Source organism: Petaurus breviceps, unplaced genomic scaffold (assembly GCF_028583685.1).
Source record: "Petaurus breviceps papuanus isolate PSGF00001 unplaced genomic scaffold, PetGlider_PUasm1.0 688, whole genome shotgun sequence".
Classification (NCBI taxonomy): Eukaryota; Metazoa; Chordata; class Mammalia; order Diprotodontia; family Petauridae; genus Petaurus; species Petaurus breviceps.
The window spans coordinates 20,513,313-20,536,234 of record NW_027186457.1 but is presented as its reverse complement, the minus strand read 5'-3'; the positions used below and the strand labels follow the sequence as shown (position 1 = coordinate 20,536,234).

Sequence of the window (22,922 nt, the reverse complement as noted above, 5' to 3'; positions counted from 1 at the left end):
CACACACACACACACACACACACACACACACACACACACACACACACACACACACCCTTCAATGCAATCATTATCCTTCCTGAAGAGCGGAGAATTAGATCTCTAAGGCTCCTACAAATCTCTGCAGAAACTCAAGTTCATCTCATATTGGAAAATGCATGCCTTCATCAAGACTGACTGCCTCTGTTTAAATTCGGCAACAGGATATCCAAGTCCTTAACAATCAAAATGCATTTGGACTGAATTTAGATATAACGAAAGCCATCCAAAACCATGCTTGTTCTCTCTCTTGACTCTAAACAGGCAAACTAAAACCAAGAATTTTCTATAGCACATGAGTGGGTAGACAACATAATCTACCCAATAAAAGGATTTAAGCGGGATTTGGGAGGTGATTGCTCTTCTCATCACACCATTAGAGAATATTTTAAAGCTATCTTATCAAACACCCAACCAAACAGGATACATACCATCAAAGCTGCCTTGTTCAGAAGCCATATGCAACAGCTGATTGTATGTTTCAATGGAAGGTCGGTAAACAAAGACTCCAGAATTGAAACAGTCAGGCCACCCTGGGTCTGGTGCTGCCGAGAGCTCCTCTCTCTCAAAAAGCTCATCAATATTTGTCAGTACCTAATTCGAAAGGAAAACAGGGAATTTATAGAAAGTCACCCTGTTCCATCCATCACCTGCCATCCTCCCACTGTAAGTTTCCACAGCATCAAGGTGGCACTTATCAGAAGTCCCAGGGACAGATTTAAGATGGTCTGGCTTTGCTTTTCTGTCCTCTCTGTTGACATCTGATGTTTTAATCATCCTTTCCTGTCAAGTCTTACTTGTATTGCTTTGAACACTTACCAGGTCTCAGTTACTATATATAGTCTTTTTAGCCACCATGGGTATCTAGACTCACCAGAGTATCTGCATCCATGAACACACATTTTGAATACTGAATTAGTGACCAGCAGTGGAGTTTGGTTAACGTGACACCCAGTTCAGGTCTCTTCATTAAGGTTAGATGAGCTGAATCCCTGCTGTCCAAGATGTCGACCATGATGACTTCATCGAAAATCTTCTCTAAAACTTTCCTGTTAAAATAAAGTCCAGTTGATTGGTTAATTTTGCTAAACTGCTTTCTCCCCCTGTCTTTCTTCCTTTTCTTATAGGAAATGGCTTGTTGGGAAGGAGATAGGAAAGGGACATGGTCAAAATAAAATTATTATAAAAACAAAAACTTCAACAAAAATAAATAAAATTCAGTTTACAGAGCTCAACACTTTTAAAAAAGCAGAAAATTAGAACTAGTAACCCCACTTCGACATATGATTGCTATTCCCCTTACTCATCCCTTATGCCTTTTCTATCAATTGCTTATTGTGACAAACTTTCTATGCCTCTTCTATCAGTTGGTTACTCTGATCAATTTTCCCCCATTATGCTACCTATTCCATCATACTGTAGCACAAACTGTGCTTCTCTGCCACACTGTAACTGTCGTTTCTTCCCAATCACTATTTTATGAAAATTTATAATGGAAGCGTGGCCCCTGTTTCTTCTCTCACCCCTCTGACATCCGGCTTTATGATGGCAGCAATGTAACAAGGGATTACATTTTCTTATTTCTGGTATACTAAATACCATGTTGATTTATAAACCTGCAAGAATGATTATTAACTATTTGCAAATATGCATTCCCCTGAAATAAAGAGTGGGACAAGGTTCATTCTTATACAGAGTATTACTAAACATTTGGTTTTCATTCTTCTAAAGAACATTACACTACCTTGGAAGATAGTGCTTGCTAATTTGCTTATCAGAGATGAGGATTATAAAATATGTTCCATCTACAGGAAACCTTAGCTCTTTTAAGCTCAGCTCATTGCCTCCTCCCTGAAGACTCTCCTCACAATTCACCTCCCAGTTGTTAATGTTCTTCCAGAGATTACTCGTGTGTGTAGTGTAGGATAGCCAACATTTCTCTGACAAGGACTGGCTGGGTGACCCTGGACAAGTCCCGTGATTTCTCAAAGAGAAGTTGCTAGTCTCCTTTGTTAAAGGGAGCTCCCTATACTCATGAAATCATGTCTAGTCCTTATCCCTACATTTTGTACATACTTACTTGTGCCCATGTTTGATTTTCCCAGTAGAATGGGAGGCTAAGGGACTGTTCCATCACTGTCCATCTATCCCCAGCACCAAATGCATAGTACACACTTACAAAATAAATTCTTGCCCAACCTACTAAATCACAGAGGGGATACTTAGACCAGGACATTCCCACTGATGAAATCCGAGATCCTTCTACCATTCACTTACTCTCTAGGAGATGTGTTATATAGAATTACATTTCCCCCCTAAAATAGTTAGAAGTCATGAACATTAGACATCTGAAACTGTGTACCACAAAAATCTCAGAGGTCAGCAAAGCCAAGCTATTAATTTAATTTTCTGGTACCATTGGTTTCAGAATTATACAGCAAGTTTAACAAGCATTTGTCACGTTTCTACTAAGCACTGTACTAGGCACTGTAGGGACTACTCCTTTTGATCAATGAATAGCAAGTCTGGGATATGGTCATGTCTCACTATGACAGAAATTGAACCAACGCAAGTTTAACAAAGTTCTCGAGAAGGACTAGTGACCTAAGTCCCACTAACAGAAAATCAGTAACAATTCCAAGGATGTGCCCTGAGCTCCTGTCCTACCTCTCACACCTACTAACTGAGTGACCATGGACAAGTCTTCTGATTTCTCAGTCACAGATGTATTGCCAATCTGCAGTGGCAGAGTTTCCATATCAGACATTCCTCACGATGATTAAAAAAAAAAATCACAGGTCAGGACCAACCACAAAAATCAAACAAACAAAAATTCCAATATCTAGAATATTTAAAGAATTAAGTCCATAGAATTGAACTGGAAGAGAAGCCTTGGAGGAGATATGATATCTATATTCAAATATGCAAAGCCTCATCACGGTATGAATTAGACCTGTTCTGGTTAGCCCCAGAGGGCAGAACTGGCAGCAGTCAAGAGACAAATTGAGGCTTGTTTTTCCTTTTCTCTTTTTTCTTTTCCAAAGAGGTAGAAGGGGAAGAAGAGAAAATAGATTTGGTCATTAAAAAAGTAAAATAATTTTTAAAGACTTGGGTTTTAGGTCTGTGTAACTCTAAGAACTGTAGTTCCACATAAGTAAAATGGGCTGTCTCAAGAGATCCTCATATCACAGATATAGAGATGGCACTGAGTCCAACCTTCTCATCTGACAGAAGAGGAAACTGAGGCCCAGATTGGTTATGCAATTTGTCCAAGGTCAGATAGGGAATAAGTGACAGAGAGGCAGGATCTGAACTCAGATCCTCTCTGCTGCCCCTCGATAGAATGTTAGAGCTCTTTCTACTAGACTTCACTATTACCAGGTGGTAGGGATTTCTTCCCTTCAAGTAAAGGCTAAACAACCATTTGTCAGGTATTCTGTAATGGGCCACTGAAGTTCCTTTCAAGTCTGAAATTCTTGGTGTCTTTGCTGGAAAGGATTTTAGAAATAGACTGGGAGAGGCTAATCACTAGGTCACTTCAGAGAGGAGGAAAGAGAGCCTCAGAGGGCCAATGACATGCTCAGCTAAGCTGGTACTACAGCTGATGTTTCTGAGCTACTGCTCCAAGGCTCTTTCCAGTCCACCCCATTATCTGTGCTGCAGGAAATATCAAAACAATTCCCAAAGTTGGGAGAAAGAAGTATTTTCCAGTTCACCCAATAATAAGCAAAAAACAAGCCAACAACAGTCACCCTCTGCCCCAACCTTGGTCAGTTCTGCTAGTTCCTTGTACATCTTTTCTTTAATAGACCACACAGTGGGAAGCCACCTCTCTGGCATCAAACTTTACTGACCCCCAGGAACAGAGGATGGTATATGCCCTCTTTTCTGGTGCTCTTGGCATAGGGTTTGACTTCTGAAATTTCACAGCAGGACCTATTCAGTTTGAAAAAACGGGTTCAAGTGCAAGTAAACACAAAATGGAACTCCTAGAGTGAGTCTCATTATATTTTTAAACTTATATTAAGCCCTAATGGACCAATTCAGATACTTCTGTTTTAACGACAGCCAAATCAAGGTGAACAAGCCACCGGTGGCCTCTAGGTACCTGGAGCTGGGAATAACTCAGCTAGGTGCAAAACTCTAGCCCAAGTGTAAACAAATAAAGGACATTGTTGAGGTGCGTCTGACTCTTCATGAGCCCATTTGGGGTTTTCTTGGCAAAGATACTGGAGTGGTTTGTCATTTCCTTCTCCAGCTCATTTGACAGATGAGGAAACTGAGGCAGACTGGGTTAAGTGACTTGCCCAGAGTCACACAGATAGTAAATGTCTGAGGCCATATTTGAACTCAGGTCTTCCTGACTCCAGGCCTAACACTCTATCCACTGAGCCATCTATCTCTTAGAATTAAGAAGAGATGATGATTGTGATGGAAATGAAAGGTCTTCATAGTCCTTCCAATGGTTCAAGATGTCATTCCTATTGCCCAGGAATAACATCCCTAGTTTTGTGTTACAGTCCCCAGGAGAGTTTCCTTATAAAATGGTGGGGGGAAGTATTGACATTCCAGTTAAGATGGCATTCCATTTTGGGATGGCAAGGGAAGTGTGCCTCTGTAAAGCTATAGGTAAACGTTGTAAAGTATTTAAAGAACTGGCTTTACACATAAACAAAAAAAACAAGCGACTGATTTCTTTGGAATGATTCTCTTATTCTTCTCTTAAAAAGGATTTATTTAGGGATGCTGCTCATATGTTTTTCTTTCCATTTCTTATAACGAGAAAGAATAAACAGTGTGGGACAATGGGATGGGGATGAGGAATAAAACTTGTACTCTGCTATCCTGAAAGCAATCTAGCAAAAAGAGTTTCAGTTACAAAATCCTTTCAAATACTAATAAATAAGTATATGCGTGATAAATGAATAAGCAGCCCATATGTAGTGTCTGGGCCTCACAACAACCTTATGAACTAGGTACTGGGGCATTATTATTTTCATTTACAGATAAGTACACTGAAGCTCAGAAAGGTGAGGTGACCAGTGGGGTGCATCAGAGGTAGGATACGAACTCAGGCCTTCCTGACTCCCCAGTTATCATGCTATTCACTCTACCAGACCGCCTCATGCAGCAGTCAGAATTTCTATGCACTGATAAGTTAGTTCCTGAAAAGTAGCTGGTCTGCATGCCAGAGAGGCCAGAAATTTAACAACAAGTAACAAATAGAAGGAATGTCTTACCTCATAGACTCGGAGACCTGCGGGGTTATCAGCACTGTTAACCTTTTTGTCGTTCTGTGTTGTTTCAATGAGGAGCCAAGCACCAAGGCTCCTCTGGCGTAGGAGTCATTTGTCGACAAAGTCACAAAAGACTGATCTTAATAGAAAAAGAGAGATGACACTGATTACAGTATTCCAAGAATTAGGAAAAAAAAAAAAAAGCAAGACAGAACAGTCCGTTCCCTTTGGGGAGGAGGCAGATGGTTATTACTTATCTCTTCTCTTGGCCTTTTGGCTAAGATCAAGGACACTTTCTGGGAGGGAGAAAGTGCAGGGAAATCCCCTGTAGTCAATGTCAAGCTTTTTTCTTTTACAATCATTTAGCAAAAGCAGCAAATCTGAGATCACATTTGCTTTTGTACAAAGAAGCATAAGCAGTTAGCAGAGCAGCTTGGATCACATAGGGCAACTAAACAAGGAAAACATAATTATTAAACTTGAGGTGTAACTCCTATTCTTATCATCTTATCATATCATATCCTATTCTTACTGTATCATTCTTATCATCAGCCCTATTCTTATCATTTAATATAACTCTCCCATTTTACTGATGAAACTGAGGCCCAGGGAGTTTCAATGCCTTCTTCAAAGTCACAAAGAGGGAAAATGGCAGATTTAGGATCTGAACCCAGGACCTCTAATGCCCAATCTATACCACACAAGAAAGCCTCAGGAAAAAAAAAATGCTACTGGCTTAACAACCAGGGGAATGCTGACATCTGCAAATTAATTAAAAGTAATGAAGTGATCATATAGTAAGTGTGTTCCATTTCCCTAACAAGGTGGCTTCAAATAGATGAAAAACGAAGTTTAAATACAACTGCCAACAGGAATCTAGATGATCTGAGAATAGTACTTGAGCCTTTAATCTGATTTGTAGCTTTTAGTTTAAATGCATGGGCATGTAACCAACTATATGCTGAAAATCAGAGTTTGCATAGACTCAGAAAAAAGCAGAATGAACTGTGTACAGGGAAAAATGCTCTGCATTGGTAGTCAGAAGACCTGTGTTCAAACCTTGGCTATTACTCTCTGCAAGCAACTAGAGCAAGCCACTTAACCTCTATAGGCCTCAGCTGCCTCATCTGTAAAATGGGAGGAATACCCATAGATTTAGCCCTGGACGGGATCTAAGAGGCCATCTCATCCACCCCTTTCATTTTTTCAGATGAGAAAACCGAGGCTCAGAGAGATTAAAAATCTTGTCTAGGGTCAAAGAAGTCTGAGGCAGATTTCGAGTTCAGGTCTTCTTGGTGGATCGATCACATTATGCTGCTCTTCCCTAGGCTGCTAAGGGCCCTCTTCCAAGTCTAAATCTAGGATCCTATAACACAACTAAATTGATTTTGTTTGCCCAATTCTCAAAACGTTTGAACTATTCTCCCCCACCCCCCTCCCCAAACTAAAGGGCAAATCCCACTCCTTGATTTTTCTTTATAGAACTCACATCTTCAAACACAATTCTTAGTAAATCTGGAAGGATTGTAAGTAATTGCTACCTATTTATCTGCTAAAATGGGAATCAGAGCATCCACGGAATGTTTTCCCCACTCAGTCAGTGTAGTAGTGAAAGCCCAGAGATGCCTCAGGGTTTCCCTAGGCTGCTAACTACACCTGATATCCTGGGGCCTCTTGGGAGCATGTCACCTTTCAGATGTTAAACTGGCTAGTCCCTTTCAGAGACCTGCAGAAAGCTAGTTAATAAACATTCTAAGGCATTCCAACAAAATACAGAGAATACTTAAGTCTCTTTGCTCTGACTGGTACTAGACACTCTCTCCCTACTAGTAAGCTGGGTCACTGTTGGGTCAGGAAGTCCTGGGTTCCTCACATCCCTTTAACCAGTTTTCAACCAGGGGGCTGATAATTGTGAAACTATGAAAAGGAGGGGAAGGACGGTGGTTAAGCCAGGAGACTGCTGGGCCAAAGGGAGAGCTGGGAGGAAGGGAGGAAGAATGTCATATCGCTGAGCATATTATCAAGGAAAGAGAAGGGGTCTAATGGAAAGTCTGTTGAATTAGAAGTCAGGAGGCAGATTCAGATCCTAGCTCCAGTGCTTGCTACTGGTGTGGCCTTGGCCAAATCACCGAACTGCGGGTTTCAGTTTTCCTTGTTTGTAAAATGAAAGGCTGGAATTAGATGGTCTCTCTATTATTCAACTATCTTTATCTCTCTTACTTAAAAGCCAGAAAATGTTAAGTGCGGGTTCTTTGTCATTGTTCTGCCTTGTCTTTCTTCCTCTGATCCATGAGAGATAGAATGGAGTAGTGGTTAGACAGCAGACCTCAAAGGCAAACAGGATTCAAAACCCTGCCTCAGATATACGCAGGCTGTATGGCTCTGGGCCAGTCACTCTGCCAGTGTTTCCAGGCAGCTCTCAAAGACTGTACAGCTGAGGGGCATTAAGGGTCTGTATTGATAGAGTCCTTCTGCCAGTGAAATCACAGTTCTAGTTTTAAAAATTCATGAATTATACATGGTTCTCCCCCTCAAACTCCCCAATCCTCCTGGAATTGCTAATCCTTGTTCTCAAAGGACATTGAAATGTCCCATTGGACATAACCAGAAATGTCTTCACCCTGAGTGGTGGTCCCACAAGGGCATCTGCTTGAGTGGAGATGGGGGAGGTTTGAGTAGGCGCTCCAGGTTTCATTCAGTTGCAAGATTTGTAAAAGAAAGAGGTTGGATTACATAGCTTTTTCAGGTCCCCTTTTCAGCTGCAAATCTTATGAGTCTATTGGTGGGCCCAGGGTTCATAGCAAGCTCCAGAACTGTTCACCTGTTATGTCCAACTACTAATCAGAATCATGGAGAAAAGTCACCAAGATAAATGTGATTGGAACATCGGAGAAAGGATAACCAGGGAGAGTGAGGACAAAGGACCTAAAGCTGATAGAGATTTCTGGCCCAAAGTGTGATGGGAAAGATGGTGACGGATCATTTTGCTGAGGCCTAGGCAAATCAAGTGACTTGTGTGTGCTTACACTAACAGACAGCAGAGCCAGGATTCGGAATGAAGAGTCCATACTAATTTTGTTCAGGACAGGTTCTAGAGAGAGAATGTAACTGCTGTGGGGCAGGGGTTCTTCTTTCCCTTTCTGTGTATCATGGACCTCTAGGCAGGGCGGTGAAGCTTATGGGCCGAAGCTCAAGGTTTTTAAAATGGATAAAATGCACAGGATTACAACTAGGAAACCAACTATATGGAACACTGTTATTATAACACATTTTTAAAAGCCAGTTAATGGGCCACTGATGAAGAACCCCTGCGGTGTGGGCGGAGGTCTCTGCCTTCCGGGAGAGTCGCTGTACGGTCACATTCATTACAGCTCCTGGTCAGGGGCAGAACTGGATTGTAGGCCATATCTGCTGCATTTCCCCATGCACCCCCCACGTCAGGGCAGACGCAGCATCTTGTTGGGCCCTATTTGCAACAAGTGGGCTTCCAAAAATCAAGAGCGTCTGGAGTCGAGTCAGATCAGCAGGAGTCCCAGGTCCCTGGGACCTGCTCCCGGTGGGCAGACTGGCTGCCAGACACCTCGTGCCCGCGCGGGCTGCCCCGGCTCCCCGCAGCCCTGCCGGGCCGGCCTAAAAATAGGAGCGGGCCAAGGGCGATGCAATCAATGCCTAGCCGGCCCGGGTAGAACCGCACCCCGGGGCCTCCTCCCAGAAGAGCAACTAGTTTCGTTCCTTCCCGCGGGCCCTGGTGGGCAGAGGGGAGAGGCTCCCGGGGATTCCGCAGTGTCCGGGTCGCCTGCAGTTGGAGGGGATGTCGCAGGAGGGGGGCGAGGTTCCTCCCCACCCCCACCCCACCCCAGCAGCAGCTGCTGCAGCTGTCAGTGCTTTAAAAGGGAAGGAGAAAGCGGCCAGCAAAGGGGTGATCCTACGGAGGAGGGAGGGAGGCCAACCCCGGGCTGGGGGTGGGGAACGTGATCTCCAAGGTGCGCTGACACCTGGCTAGGAACACGGCAAAACCAGCCTAGGGAGCCTCCACCTCCTCAGGCCGTCCCGAGGAGGGAGGGTGACAAGCGAAGCGGAACAGCCTGGGGAGGTCCCCCACAGACCCCAAGTTTCTCCACTACTACCCCCCCCAACCAACGTACCCCCTTCGGGGCTACCCCGCAATCCCACCAAGAGCAACGCCCCCAGAGAGCTAAACAGAAAACGAAAGGCCGAGGAGAGCGTAGGGAGAAGGAAGAAGGAAGGAAGGACAGACGCAGCAGGAGGACACAAGTAGTTTCAGTGCCCCGCCAAGCGCCCCGGGCGCCCCGACAGACCCCTGGAGCTCCCCGAGCCGCGCCCGGGCTGCCGCGGGCGTACCTGTCATGCTGCCGGCGGAGGCGAGGTTGCTGCGGGGTGCAGGGACTCGGGGGCTGTGGAGCGCAGGGAGCCCAGGCGCCGGGGCGAGGGGGCACCCGAGAGAAGCAGCTGGAAGAGAGCGGACCCGGCAGCTAGCTCTTATACGACACGGTCACGTGGAGCACGTACGCTGGCTCTCAGCTCTGCATCCTTCCTGCCCGTGGGTCGCCGGTGGGGCTGCTCCAGCTGACCGCCGCGGCCAGCTCTGCTGGGGCTTGGCCAAAATGTCTCCCTGAGTCTCCTCTGTGCAGCGCGGCTCCAATGACCCGTGCGTGCAGTCCCCCGGCTAGGTGAGAACTGCTCCCCGCCCGCTGTCAACAAGCGTCCTGCCAGTCATCCGCCCCCTCCCCCAGCTTCCAGGTGGGGAAAGCGGGCGTCTCGAACTTGTGCAAGGCTGCTTTGGGTTCGGAGGGGGGAGGGTAGGCAGAGTACTAGCTCCTTACTTCCTTGCAGCTCTACAGCAGCTGCTTCCCTTTCACTGCTAGGATTATGGAGTACTTCTTGGGCCAGGGTGTCAGGATATACCAGCTGAATTCTGGAACACAACCCCAGAGGATTCCCATTTTCCAGGGAATCCCCTCTTCTTCCCATCACCTCCACATTCCTAATCATCTTTAGGTCTTTAGGGTCTTCCACACAGGAACACAAAGGGTTCATAAGATCACAAATTTGGAGCTGGAAAGGATTGTGGAGGCCATTTAGTCCAATGCCTTAAAGGGGGGGGGGTGGTAAAAAAAAAAAAAAGCTTTATTGTTGCCTATATGATATTTATGCCATGTGCTCCAATCCCCTTTTGTTAAAAAAAAAAAAAATTAAACCCAGCTGATAGAGTAACCATTGCAAACAGTGTTTGAAGAGTATGTTTTCAGTGTCATTTCTTCAAGACTGAGACACCGGTAGTTCATTGTAATTCTTTAGAGATCAATTGCCATGTAGTCCTACCCCCTCATTTTACAGATAAAGAACCACAGTCACAAAAAGAGTAAGAGGCAGGGGGGAATTTGAAACCATGTCTTCCCATCATACCACGATGATTTCCTTGGTTAGAGAGAGTTTTGTTTCATTTTGTTTTAGCCTAACCATTGAGTCAAATGTCACAGAGAGGAATTTTTGTTTGATTCAGAGCAGGGGTTCTGAATCTTGCGTTTTTAAGTTTGATAACCTATATTTAAATATAATTGATTTCCTTTGTATTGCCATGTATTTAATTTTATGCATTTAAACACACTATTCTGAGAAGGGTTCTATTAGTTTCACCAGACTGCCAAAAAAAGATAGATCTAGGGGGTGAAAAGATAAGGCTAAATTAATAGAAGCCAGTGAAGTTTAAGGAGCATGAATGTGATGTGGTCAGACCTGTGTTTTAGGAATGTCACTTTGACAACTGAATGTGATGGTAAAGTAGCACTGCCCAAGATTAGAATGAAGTGCTTCAGGAGGGTTCTGTTTCCCTTCATTGGATGTTTTCTAGCAGAGACTGAATAACTACCTGAAGGATATATTAAAATTGGGATTCCTTTTGGACATGAGTTGTATGATAGGTGGACACAGAGGTCCCTTCAGTACTGAAATTCTATGATTCTGTAATGTTAAGGTCTGGTTTTTGACAAAGCCAATGTAATTTTTTTTCTCTCTTGTTTATTTTTTAGTTTACATCATTCATTTCCACAAGATTTTGACTTACAAATTTTTCTCCCCATTTTTCCCCCACCCACCACCCCAAAACAGCGACCCCATTGAATATCCCCTCCCCCAATCTGCTCTCTCCTATATCTTCCCCCATCCCCCTTCCGACCTTGCAGTAGGACATGGTGGATCTCTATGCCCCAGAGCCTGTATATCTTGTTTCCAAGTTACATGTAACATAATAATAATAAATATATTTAAACATTTGATTTTAAAACTTTGAATTCCAGATTCTTTCCCTTCCTCCCTTGTCACCCACCCTCACTGGGAAGGTAAGCAATTCAATATAGGTTGTACATGTGTAGTTATGCAAAACATTTCCATAGCGGATATATTGTGAAAGACTGACTATATTTCCCTCCATCCCATCCCACCCCCCACTTGTTCTATTCTCTGCTTTGATCCTGTCCCTTTTGAAAAGTGGGTGCTTCCAATTTCCCTCCCCCCTCTAATGTAATTTTAAAAAATAAATTTTATTTATGTTTGTTTTTTCATTCATTTTATTTTCTATTGTATATAGAGTCATTCTTTATAACTAAGAATAAAAAAGAGGGGGAAAGCTTCAGCAAAACTAACATATTATATATATATATATATATATATATGCATATACTGATATTCCATACTCACTGGTTCTGGCGACTAATGTAATCACATTGCAGAAGTAAGGTCATATAGTATCCAGTTCAAGGAAGATGATACTTCTCCTTATAGTTTGTAACATATGGAAAATTGTATTTGGCTCTCAGACCCATATCTTAAGAGGGACGTTGACAAATTGGAAAATGTATTCAAGGATGATGAAGGGTCTGGAAATCCCATCTTATAATGGACGTTTAGATGGAGTGAAGACTGAGTGGGAAGACCTGATAGCCATAGTGAAATATCTGAAGGGCTGGCATGTGAGACAGGAAGAAAGTTTATTCTTGCATAACTTCTGAGGACAGAACTGCCAGTGGGGAGTAGACGTTATGGGGAGGCAGATTTTGGCTTGATATGAAAGAAGAATGTTTCCATAATTAGAGCAACATGGTCCAAAACTATAATGAGCTGTTTTGAATGAAGCCAGCAGTAAAATTGTTCAAGCCAGGGATCTGTGACCATTCTTCAGGGTGCTCTGGAAGGGATTTTTATGTGATGATTGGGAGACTGGATCATGTGATCATTAGTAATCCTCTCCTTAAGACTTAGCTTAAACCACCTTTCCTGGTTTTCCAGCTGCCCCATCCCCCTAAACCTGCCCCATCACTTAGTTTCTATTTTGTATTATTTTATGTATGTTGATTCCATCTATTTCTATATGTGTGTGTTGTTCCCTCATAGAATGTAAGCTCCTTAAGGAGCACTGGTAGCACAGTTGCACTTAGTAGGTACCTAATAACTGTTGACTGATTGTCTAGTCATAGGATCATAGATTGGGAGATCGGCTCATGTAATTCAACCCCATCATTTTGCAGATGAAGAAATTGCTTCTCAGAAAAAGTTCCAGCTAATTAAGGAGTTTCTGAGTCCTTTCAGCTAATTAAGGAGTTTCTGGGGATAGACTTGTAGCCTTTCCCATCTATGATCTTCTGCAGTGACTTGAAGGGGTTTTTGTTTTAGCATGGTAATTTATCCAGTTCTCTTGATTGGTGATGTACCATAAATAGACTCTGGGCTCATTCTCCCAGCCCCCACTAGTACAGTGCATCCTAGATGTTGGCTACTGCTTTTTCCCTCAGGGTTATATGGGTAATCCTAAGGGCATTTGACAGCATCTGATACTGTTGCTTTTGAACCCTTTAGGTGCATTCTACCTAATATCCTTCACTGGTGCCAATTATTGTCCCATCAAGATCAATTTAACCATTTGTTTTCTTAACATTAATTAATAGAAATCAGCTTCCACAAGGAGAAATTTACTGAGAAATGATAGCAAAAACAGAAATACAAACCCTCACATACCCATTCAGTTCCTGGGAGAGTGAGCTCAAACTTAAAAGTGTTTGCTATAAAACATTCCCTCTCACCTCTGAAGTTTGCCCTCTGTACCTCAGTTCTTGGGAAGAGTGAATTCAAATGTAAATTGGTAAGTGACCAATATTCACCCCATCAAGTTCATTTCTGGGTGTGGCCTAGTGGATGGAGCAGTCAGGACCCAGTGTCTCAGCTGCTAGGTTGATTCATTCTTGGGCTGGTCCACACAGGTCACCCTTTATGGCTGGTTCAGCTGTGATGGCTACTGGCAGATTCTTCTAGGGACTAGTTGCTGCACCACTAAAGTTCTTTTAACCTTTTGAAGCTCGCAGAATTGTGACTTGATCTGTTCCATCTCCAATAATATCATGGAAAGAAGCAATTAGTATAGACAGACAAAATAGCAGTGCCATAGGTTCTCAGTCAGATGAGAAAGGGGCTGTCTTACCAGAGACTTAAGAATTTCTTCTTCCTCCCTCAAAAATTTACATGAAAAAAGAATGCATGTTCCTTCATTGGAGCCTTTTATATGCCCATTTAGGTGCATCTCAACAGCCATGTAAGGGTCTCCTTTCTGTCAGCATATGGTAAGAAGACAGAAAATAGTCAGAATACTTGGCATGCTCCGAATTGAGGTCAAGAAGCCTCCTTTATGTATCATCATCCATTTCTAGAAGCAGGATTCATGTGGATATTCAACAGGTAGAGAACACTGTTCATGTTCCAAGGGCTGGACCTTGATTGGCCAGTCTCCTTCTTTCCCTTAGGATACGAATAACAGAATTCACATTTCTTTAGCACTTTAACATTTTTATTTTGGAGGGGAGAAGGCAAGGCAATTGGGGTTAAATGACTTGCCCAAGGTCACACAGCTAGTAAGTATGTCAAGTATCTGAGGCCAAATTTGAACTCAGGGCTGGTGCTCTATTCACTGTGCCACCTAGCTGCCTCATAGCACTTTAACATTTATAAAGGATCTTCCTATAGGTATTATCCCCATTTTACAGATGTGTAAACCCAGGCTCAGAGATGCCAAATTACCCAGAGTTATATAGATCATAAGCCTCAGAGCCTAGATTCAAACCATAAGATTTTGAGCTGAATAAGATTGTCATGACCATCTATTAAGGGATTCTTAACTTTCTTTTGCTCATGGATCTCTTTAGGAGTTGGCTGAAGGTTATGGACTCTTTGATGTTTTTAAATACATAAAATACAAAGGAAATGAATTACGTTGAACTATCATTAGCAGCATATTACAAAAAACACTCCCTCCCCCCCAACAACAACAGTCCAAAAACAAGTTCATGGACTCCAGACTAAGAACCTCTGATCTGATCAAATCCCTTCATTTTACACAGTAAAGAAATAGGTCTGAAGCGGCAAAGGAACTTGCCCAAAGTTTGCTGGGTAGGAAGCATGCCGCTAAATTGCTGCTTAATCCTTGGACTCCAAAGCCAGTGCTCTCACTCCTAGGCAGTAACTCTTTCTCCATCACCTCTGCCTTCTTGGGGTTTTGGACGGCTAGGTGGCACCATAGTACACAGAGCACCTAGCCTAGGGCCAGGAAGACAGATTCCTGAATTCAAATCCGCCCTTAGACACTTACTCAAACACTGCTTGCCTCAGTTTCCTCATCTGTAAAATAAGCTGGAGGAGGAAATCGCAAACCACTCCAGTATCTTTGCCAAGAGAGGAGCAAATGGGGTCACAAAGGGTTGGACACAACTGAGCAGCAAAATTTGTATTCTTTACACTGTCACATTGCCCACCTCAAATTGATTCTTTTCTCTAGAGGGCCAGCTACATTTTAAATTGCAGCCCTTTTATTTATTTGTTAGATTTTTAAGTTCTGAACTGTCTCTCCACACACACACTAGAGAAAGCCACCATTTAGCACAGACTTATAAATATATGTAAAAACATGCTGTGGGTACATCTACTTCTCAGTTCTTCCTCTAGAGGTGTATAGCATCTTTCTTCATAGGTCCTTTATAGTAGATGTAAGTATTTATAGTACTCAGAATAATAATTGTTCACAATTATTCTTTGAATAATATTGTCGTAACTGTATACAGCATTCTTTTAGGTCTGTTCACTTTTCATTATTTCATGTAAGTCCACATTTTTCTAAAATCAGCTATCTCATCATTTCTTGTGGCACAGAAGTCTTCCATCACAATCACATACCACAACTTGTTTAGCCATTCCCCCATAGATGGACATCCCCTCAATTTCCAGTTCTTTGTCACCACAAAGAAAGTTGCTATAAATATTTTAGAACATATAGGTTCTTTTCCTTTTCCCTGATCATCTTGGGGAACAGACCTAATTGTGGTATTGCTAGGTCAAAGGGTATACTTATTTTTATAACTTTGGGCATAATTCCAGATTGCTTTCCAAAATGATTGAATCAGTTCACCGTTCCACCAACAGTGTATTAATGTGCAAGTTTTTCCACATCCTCTCTGACATTTGTCATTTCCCTCTTCTATCATTGTAGTCAGTCTGATAGGTGTGAGATATCTCAAAGTTGTTTTAATTTGCATTTTTCTAATCAATAATGATTTAGAGCATTTTTTATATGACTACATATAATTTTGATTTCTTCATTGAAAAACTGCCTGTTCATATGCTTTAACCATTTCTCAATTAGGGAATGATTCATATTCTTACAAATTTAACAAAGTTCTCTATTTCTTTGAGTTATAATACCTTTATCTGAGAAATTGTCTATAAAATCCATTCCCCCTCATAACTTTGTGCTTTCCTTCTAATCTTCTCTACATTGGTTTTATTTGTACAATATCTTTTTAATTTAATGTAATCAAAACTATCCATTTTACACCTGACAATGCCTTCAATTTCTTGTTTATTCATAGATTCTTCCTCCATCCTTAAGTCTGACAGTAACGTTCCATGTTCTTCTAATTTTCTCATGACATCTTCCTTTATATCGATTATCTTGGCAAATGGTAGAAGATATTAATCTATATCTAATTTCTTTCAGACAGCTCTCTAATTTTCCCAACATTTTTTTTTTTACAAAATAATGTATTATCCCAAAAGTTTAAATCTTTACTTTTATCAAATACAAGGTTACTATAATAATTTAATAAAGTGAATTGTATTTCTACTTTGGTCCACTGATCCACCTTTTTATTTCTTAGCCAGTACCAGATAGATAATTACTACTTTATAATATAGTTTAAGATCTGGTTTTGCTAAACTTCCTTCATATATATATGTGTGTGTGTGTGTGTGTGTGTGTGTGTGTGTGTGTGTGTGTGGTGTATACATATATATGTATATATACATATATATTCTTGACCTTTTGTTATTCCAAATGAATTTTATTATTTTTTCTAGCTTAATAAAATAACTTTTGATAGTTTAATTGGAATGACATTGAATAGATGGAATAGTTTATGTAGAATTGTCATTGATTTTATACCGTTCTAGATGTATATATTGTTCCCTTTTTAACTCATTTCCAATGAGAGTAGATTTCCAGCACTACCAGCCCCTCCCCCCACTTGCTTCTTTCATATCAATTCTTTCTTTCCTGCCTCCTTTGTATGAGATAATTGCTCCTTTTTTCTATTTGCACAATTTTATTTTTTAGAATCATCCCATCCTACACGGCTCAGTCCAAGCATTTCTTTTGAACTACCCAAATAATGTTGACAGTCCTGATAAGTACTGATAACATTTTCACACAAAAGTAAACAGTTTGACCTTATTGAGTTCCTTATAATTGGTCTTTAAAATTTACTTTATATTTCCCCTGAGTGTTATATGTTGAGTTTTCCATTAAGTTCTGCTCTTTTTGTCGAAAATACCTGAAAGTCTTTCAGTTTGTCAAATGTCCATTTTTTTTCTTTTCCCATTCAGGATTAGATTTACCTTTGCTGGGTAAGTTAACCTTTGGTCATAACCCCAGCTCTTTTTCTCTGCAAAATATAGTGTTCCAAGACCTGCAGTCTTTTAATGTAGTAGCTGCTAGGTTTTGTATAATACTGTTTGTAGCTCCAAGATGTTTAAATGTGTTTTCTTGTTGCTTGCAATATTTTCTCTTTAACTTGGGAACTTTGAAACTTGGCTATGATACTCCTATAAGTTTTCTTCCTGTAATCTCTTTCAAGTGATGATGGATGGATGTTTTTTTAACTTCTGCTTTACCTTTTTGGTCTAGAACTTCAGGGTAACTTTCCTTAATAATTTCTTTTAATATTCTATCAAGGTTCCTGTTTTGAATGTAACTTTCAGGTCTTCCAGCTATTCGTATATTTTCTCTCCATGATCTGTTCTCCAGATCAGTTATTTTTCTAATAAGATGTTTCACATTTTCTTCTATTTTTGCATTCTTTTGATTTATTTCTTTGTGTCTTACAATGTCACTAACTTCCTCTTGCCCAATTCTAGTTTTCAAGGAATTATTTTTTCCTTAAGTTTTTGATTCTCTATTTCCAGTTGGTTGGCTTTCTTTTCATAATTTTCTTCCTTTTCTTGGATTGTTCTTAACTTTTTTTCTAATTTATCCTTGATTTCTCTTCATTCATTTTTAAAGTCTTTTTTTTTTTTTTTAAAGCAATCGGGGTTAAGTAACTTGCTCAAGGTTACACGGCCAGGTGTTTCTGGGTGGGTGCTAAGTGTCTGAGCCCGGGTTTCGATCTCCAGGTCGTCCTGACACTGGAGCCAGTGCTCTTACTCGATGTGCTACCCGGCCGCCCCTTTTAAAATCCTTTCAAAGTTCTTCCAAGAACTCTTTTTGGACTTGTGACCCTTTGGTGTTTCTCATTGAAAACGGAATGGCTTTTTTTTAGCTCCACTATCTTCCTCTGAATATGAACCCAGACCTTTTCTATCCCCACAGTAGCTATTTATGGTTGGGTTCTTTCTTCTTTGCTTATTCATTTTTATTTTGTTTTTAGCAGCTTATTGTTATAATCAAGGTCTAGTCCCGAGGTGTGAGGAATGATGGCCCAAGCCCCAGGTCCTTCTTACTGTCCCAGGGTCAATCTTGGCCACTTCTTTCCACTCCCAAGTCTTGGGTAGGGCCCTCAGCCACTCTGTCTTGCAAATGCTCTTGCTCCCTCTGGTCCCTCTTCTTTGTCTTCTCTGCCCTAGAACTGAAACCAGGGATTTTGTTCTCTCACAGCCAGCAGGATTCCCACCCTTCTGCTACTGCCCTCACCAAGTATGTGCTGGCTCCTTTTCTCTTTTAACCACAGCCCAAGACTTTGTCTCGTCAGCACAGCTGTGCTTGGCATCTCTCTTCAATCTTCATTGAAGGTCCTTCAATCTTCTCCTGCTTAGCCCGCCCATCCCCACATATTTCTTGAACTGGGCTTTCCATTTCTTGAATCCGGTATATTTAATCCAAAAAAGAGAAGAGTCAGAGTGGGGTGGGGGCTGGCGGATGGAGGCATGGTAACTGTCCTGTGGAGAAGGATCTGTTTGGCCCAGAAGGCACACCCAGGACCAATGACTGGGAATTAGGAACAGGGTAATTTAGACTTGATGTTGAGAAAAGCTTGCTAATGAATAATTAGAGTAGTCAGCCAATGGAACGGGCTACTTGGAGATGGGGTCCCTTTCCCCTAACTGGAAGTCTTTAAGCAAAAATAGGATGGTCCCTTGTCAGGCATGCTTTGCTGTGATTCTATCCGTGTATGGCTGGATGAGAAGTCCATTGAGGTGCCTGCCTTCCTCCTATTCCTGCAGCTTCCTGTTGGTCCAACCTGTCCCTCCTTCCTCTCGGAATCTTTATCTTCTTTCAAGGCATTTTTCTCCTTTGTGGCACCTTCCTCCATTCCCCTGTCCCACTTTATTACTGTTCTTCCCTTCTGCATATTATAGTATATTGGTATATCAATGTTTCCATTGGACAGTCCAGGGGTTGTGAGGGTATAAAAGGAGAGATACAACTGGAGACCACCTGGGGAGATGCGGCATCTTTTGGGGAAAGTTCAGGAGCATCATAAGAAAGAAAGGGTATGGTAGAACAAGATCAAGCATGAAGGGGAATTCATAGGGTCACTAACTTAGAGTTGGGAGGGACCACAGAAGCCATCTAATCCAGTTACTTCATTTTACAAATGAGGAAACTGAGGCCCAGTTAAATTAAGTTACCAACAGAGATGACGTTCTAGAGAGCACAATGGGATGGGAGGACATAGGAAGAGTTGTGGGTCATGGAGGGGCAGGGATAATAGTGTGGAGGAAAGAATTTCCATCTCAGCAGATGGTGGCAATACCAGGGGGTACTGTAGATATGAGCTAAGGATTTTTTTTTAAACTAGCATTTTTATAATGCTTTAAGATTCACAAATTATGAATATTATCTCATTTTGTCCTTACCACAACCCTGTAAAGTAGGTGTTACTATTATCCCTGTTTTACAGATGAGGAAACTGAGGCAGGGATTATATGATTTACTGAGGGTCAAGTAAGAGTCTGAGGTTGGATTTGAATTCAGGTCTTTTTGGCTCCAGTACCAGGGTCCTTCCGTTGCAGCCCTCAGCTGCCAGATCCTTTATCAGAGTCCTTGGGGCAGCTGGTCCCCTTAGTTCTTCCCTGGCACAGATGAGTGAGTGTTTTGTGTTTGTCTATGGGCGTGTATGTGTCTTCACCAATCATATCACTTATTGTGCCCCTCCCCACTGCTTAACTTCTCTATTGCCACTCTCTGAGCTGTGTGACTCATTGTTGAATTGACCCCGCCAAGACCATTACCTTAAGAAATGTTTAATCAATTTGGTAAAAATAGAAATAAACATATTGAAATAAAAGCAGACACTGAGCACATCCCAAAGTAAGACTTTAATCTAAACACCACTCTAATCCCTTCTGGCCTGAAATGGTCCTTGGGTCATTGTTCGCTTTCTTCCTTTCCCTCTTCCAAACGATCTTATCCTGGAGTCTGAGTCATGGGACAGGGATCCAGTAGATATGTCAGACTACCCAGTTCTTTTTAAAACTGGAGCCTCATACATGTAATTAACTTATGGTTGGTAAAGAAAGCCCTCTGGAAACTTGAGGTCCCTCCCGTTTGTAGGGCTTGGGCAAGTGGATCATAGAAGGCTAACTTTAATTTTTAAATCATTGATACTCCCCAGGATAGAGAAGTTTTCTGGGTTTCAATCTGTCCCTGTAACCTTATCACTGAAAGAGGGGCCAGATGGAATACGTCAGAGGTGAGACCCATGGTGTAAACTGATTGTCTTAATTCTTGTGTCCATAGAGTCTGGGAGGCACACGAGGTCTCAGATACCATTCAGTGCCTCTTAGCAACTGTCTTTCACCTACAGAAACTTGTACCATCCTCCCTCTGATGTTACCACATTACATCTTCAGGAGGCAAACAAGACAAAACTGTCAAGGTTGCTAGAATGTCTTGTTACATCAAGGATAAAGGAAACAGGAGTTTTCTAGCAGAGTCATAACCAGTCATCACTAGGAGAAGATTTTGTGGAGGGGGGAGAGTTGTAGACCAGTAGCATAGAGCTGCAGTGGGGATATTAATACATGGGACAGTCCTACCATTGGGAATGACCATCTTTCTTCTAACGAGTCCTTTGGGGGTAGCTACAGTTGCCTTGGGGAGGAAACGCATAATGGGGGTCAGGAGTATACAGAGTGTAACAGTTCACTTGGCTGATGCAACTTCCTTCCCAGAAAGTCCGAGAAGCTTGCTTCAGGGACAGCAGCAATGACATGCCCTGGAGAGTGTGCAGAGGCATGCATAGACGTTCTGTAACTGGTTCTGGTCTGCTAACTTTGGGGTGAATGGGAGGCTCCTCATTTGACTGCAGAGGCATTTGGCAGGTCTTAGCATTCCTCTCTCTCTTCATCTCCTTGTCTTCAGCTGCCCTCTGAGGCTCACATCTCTGATCAATAGGTTCCATCAGCGATACTAAATGGACGTGAGCTCTGTTCTCCAGTCACACTAGTCCCTTTTCCTGAGGTTTGGCCCTTAGCAATGTGTTTCTGAGTTGGGTGGAGCTTAGACTTGTACGTTAGGTGGTTATTTTGGCAGCTGTGTGAAAGATGATTTAGAGAGGGGGAGACCCTGGAGGTGGGGAGATGCCTAATTGGAGCCTAGTTCTGTAACGGGTAAAGTGGTAATGAGCTGGGGTTGTGGAGAGGTCACAGATGGTCATGATGTTGTGCAGGTAGAATTCAATTCAACTAATTTTTTTTTTCACCTTTTACAATGTGGATAAGTGAATGAATGAAAAGCAATTATTAAATTATTGCTTTTGTGGGAAGCACTATTTTAAGCCATTGAAAATGCAAATTCAAAATCAAGCAGTCCCTTGCCTCAAGGAATCTATAGTTCCAATAGGGGGAGATACATATATAGGAATAGTGACCCAGAAAGGTGTTTTCTGTAGATTGATAGATTGTCTCATCAATTGGTGGATTGTTTTACCCTTCCTAGAAGCAACAGGAGAATCTGATTTGGTTATGGTTTCCAGAGAAAAGAAAGAGAGGAAGGGTAATTTGAGATGATGTGACCGAAGGTAAGAAGATGACCTGAAAACAAGAGAATATTTACAAGTTGCCAAGCTTTTATTTTCTTTTGCCTCTCACATGACCAGATTTCTTTAAAGTTTCAGTTGACCCCTTTAGCTTCTTCCTAAACATAAGGCTGACTTAGATTAAGAAAAATAAAATCGAGGATTCAAGAAAAAACATTGGTTATTTTTCTTCTAGCAAATTAACAGTAGGAAAGGTGTCAGAAAGCTCAGGGTGACATAAGTGCTGAGGAGGGAGAATTCTCAGACCCTTCTGCCTAAACTCCAGCATCTTTCCCTGTCATGTTTCAGGATGGTGAAAAAGAGATGGGAGTAGGGGTGGCAGATAATAATAGACTAATACTGCCTCTACTGTGGTTTGGCAGGTAGAGATACAGCTATTAGGACAAGGGCCTGTACTGAGGAGATAGGCGTGGGTGGGGTCAATACAAATGAAACAGGAAATGGATATTCGAGCAAATCTGTTTCTTCGTGTCCTACAAGGCAGTTCTGCCACGTGTTGTCTTTTCCCATGAGGCTTTGACAATCAAAAGTATGAAATAGGGGGTTTATTAGCAACTTGGTGCGCACTGACCTTGGTTTGGAGACAACAAGTCACATAATTATCACTAATTGCATAGCACAGAACCTCCGGGCTCCTCGAAGATTTCAGAAGAAAAGATTATCACCAAAATCTGCTTGCAACCTCACCAGCAGATAGCTGAAGTCAGTACTGACAAAAACAGAAAGCTTGGCTTATCTGAGGGAGTGACCAGGAGCCCACAAGCTGCCATGGAGGTAGTTAAGCTCTTTGGACCTATCAAATATATCACAGCCGGCTTGTGGGTCTATTTCATCAGTGCCAGCCAAGGACAAGCATTCTCTGGGGCAGCAAATGAGGCTTACTGGTAATGAGGTTAGGGAGCTCAGCTGAACCACGGACTCTGAAACCATTATTCTGGTTCAGCTGTGTGTGCCTGGACTGACTGGGGCGGGGCAGGGATCTAAGAACAGAAGAATGTCAAGTATATCATGTGTATGTGTGCTACCTCCACATAACATATGCTATGGAATGTCTAAG

The 22,922-nt window shown here is 42.0% G+C and overlaps 1 protein-coding gene and 1 long non-coding RNA gene across 3 annotated transcripts in view; one reads left to right on the top strand and one right to left on the bottom strand.

Moving 5' to 3' along the window:
- Positions 1-9,791, bottom strand: part of GYG1 (glycogenin 1) — a 45,528-nt gene extending 35,737 nt beyond the window's left edge. The window contains exons 1-4 of the mRNA XM_069104723.1: positions 9,639-9,791; positions 5,280-5,415; positions 914-1,088; positions 471-633 (exon numbers count right to left, since the gene is read on the bottom strand). Coding sequence (XP_068960824.1) covers positions 471-633; positions 914-1,088; positions 5,280-5,415; positions 9,639-9,645 — 481 coding nt within the window. The 5' untranslated portion in view covers positions 9,646-9,791. The remainder of the gene's footprint in view (positions 1-470; positions 634-913; positions 1,089-5,279; positions 5,416-9,638) is intronic.
- A 42-nt stretch (positions 9,792-9,833) lies between these two features.
- Positions 9,834-22,922, top strand: part of LOC138174410 (uncharacterized) — a 138,110-nt gene continuing 125,021 nt past the window's right edge. For both annotated transcript variants that reach the window (XR_011171709.1, XR_011171710.1), the window contains exon 1: positions 9,834-9,967. This is a non-coding gene — a long non-coding RNA (uncharacterized lncRNA). The remainder of the gene's footprint in view (positions 9,968-22,922) is intronic.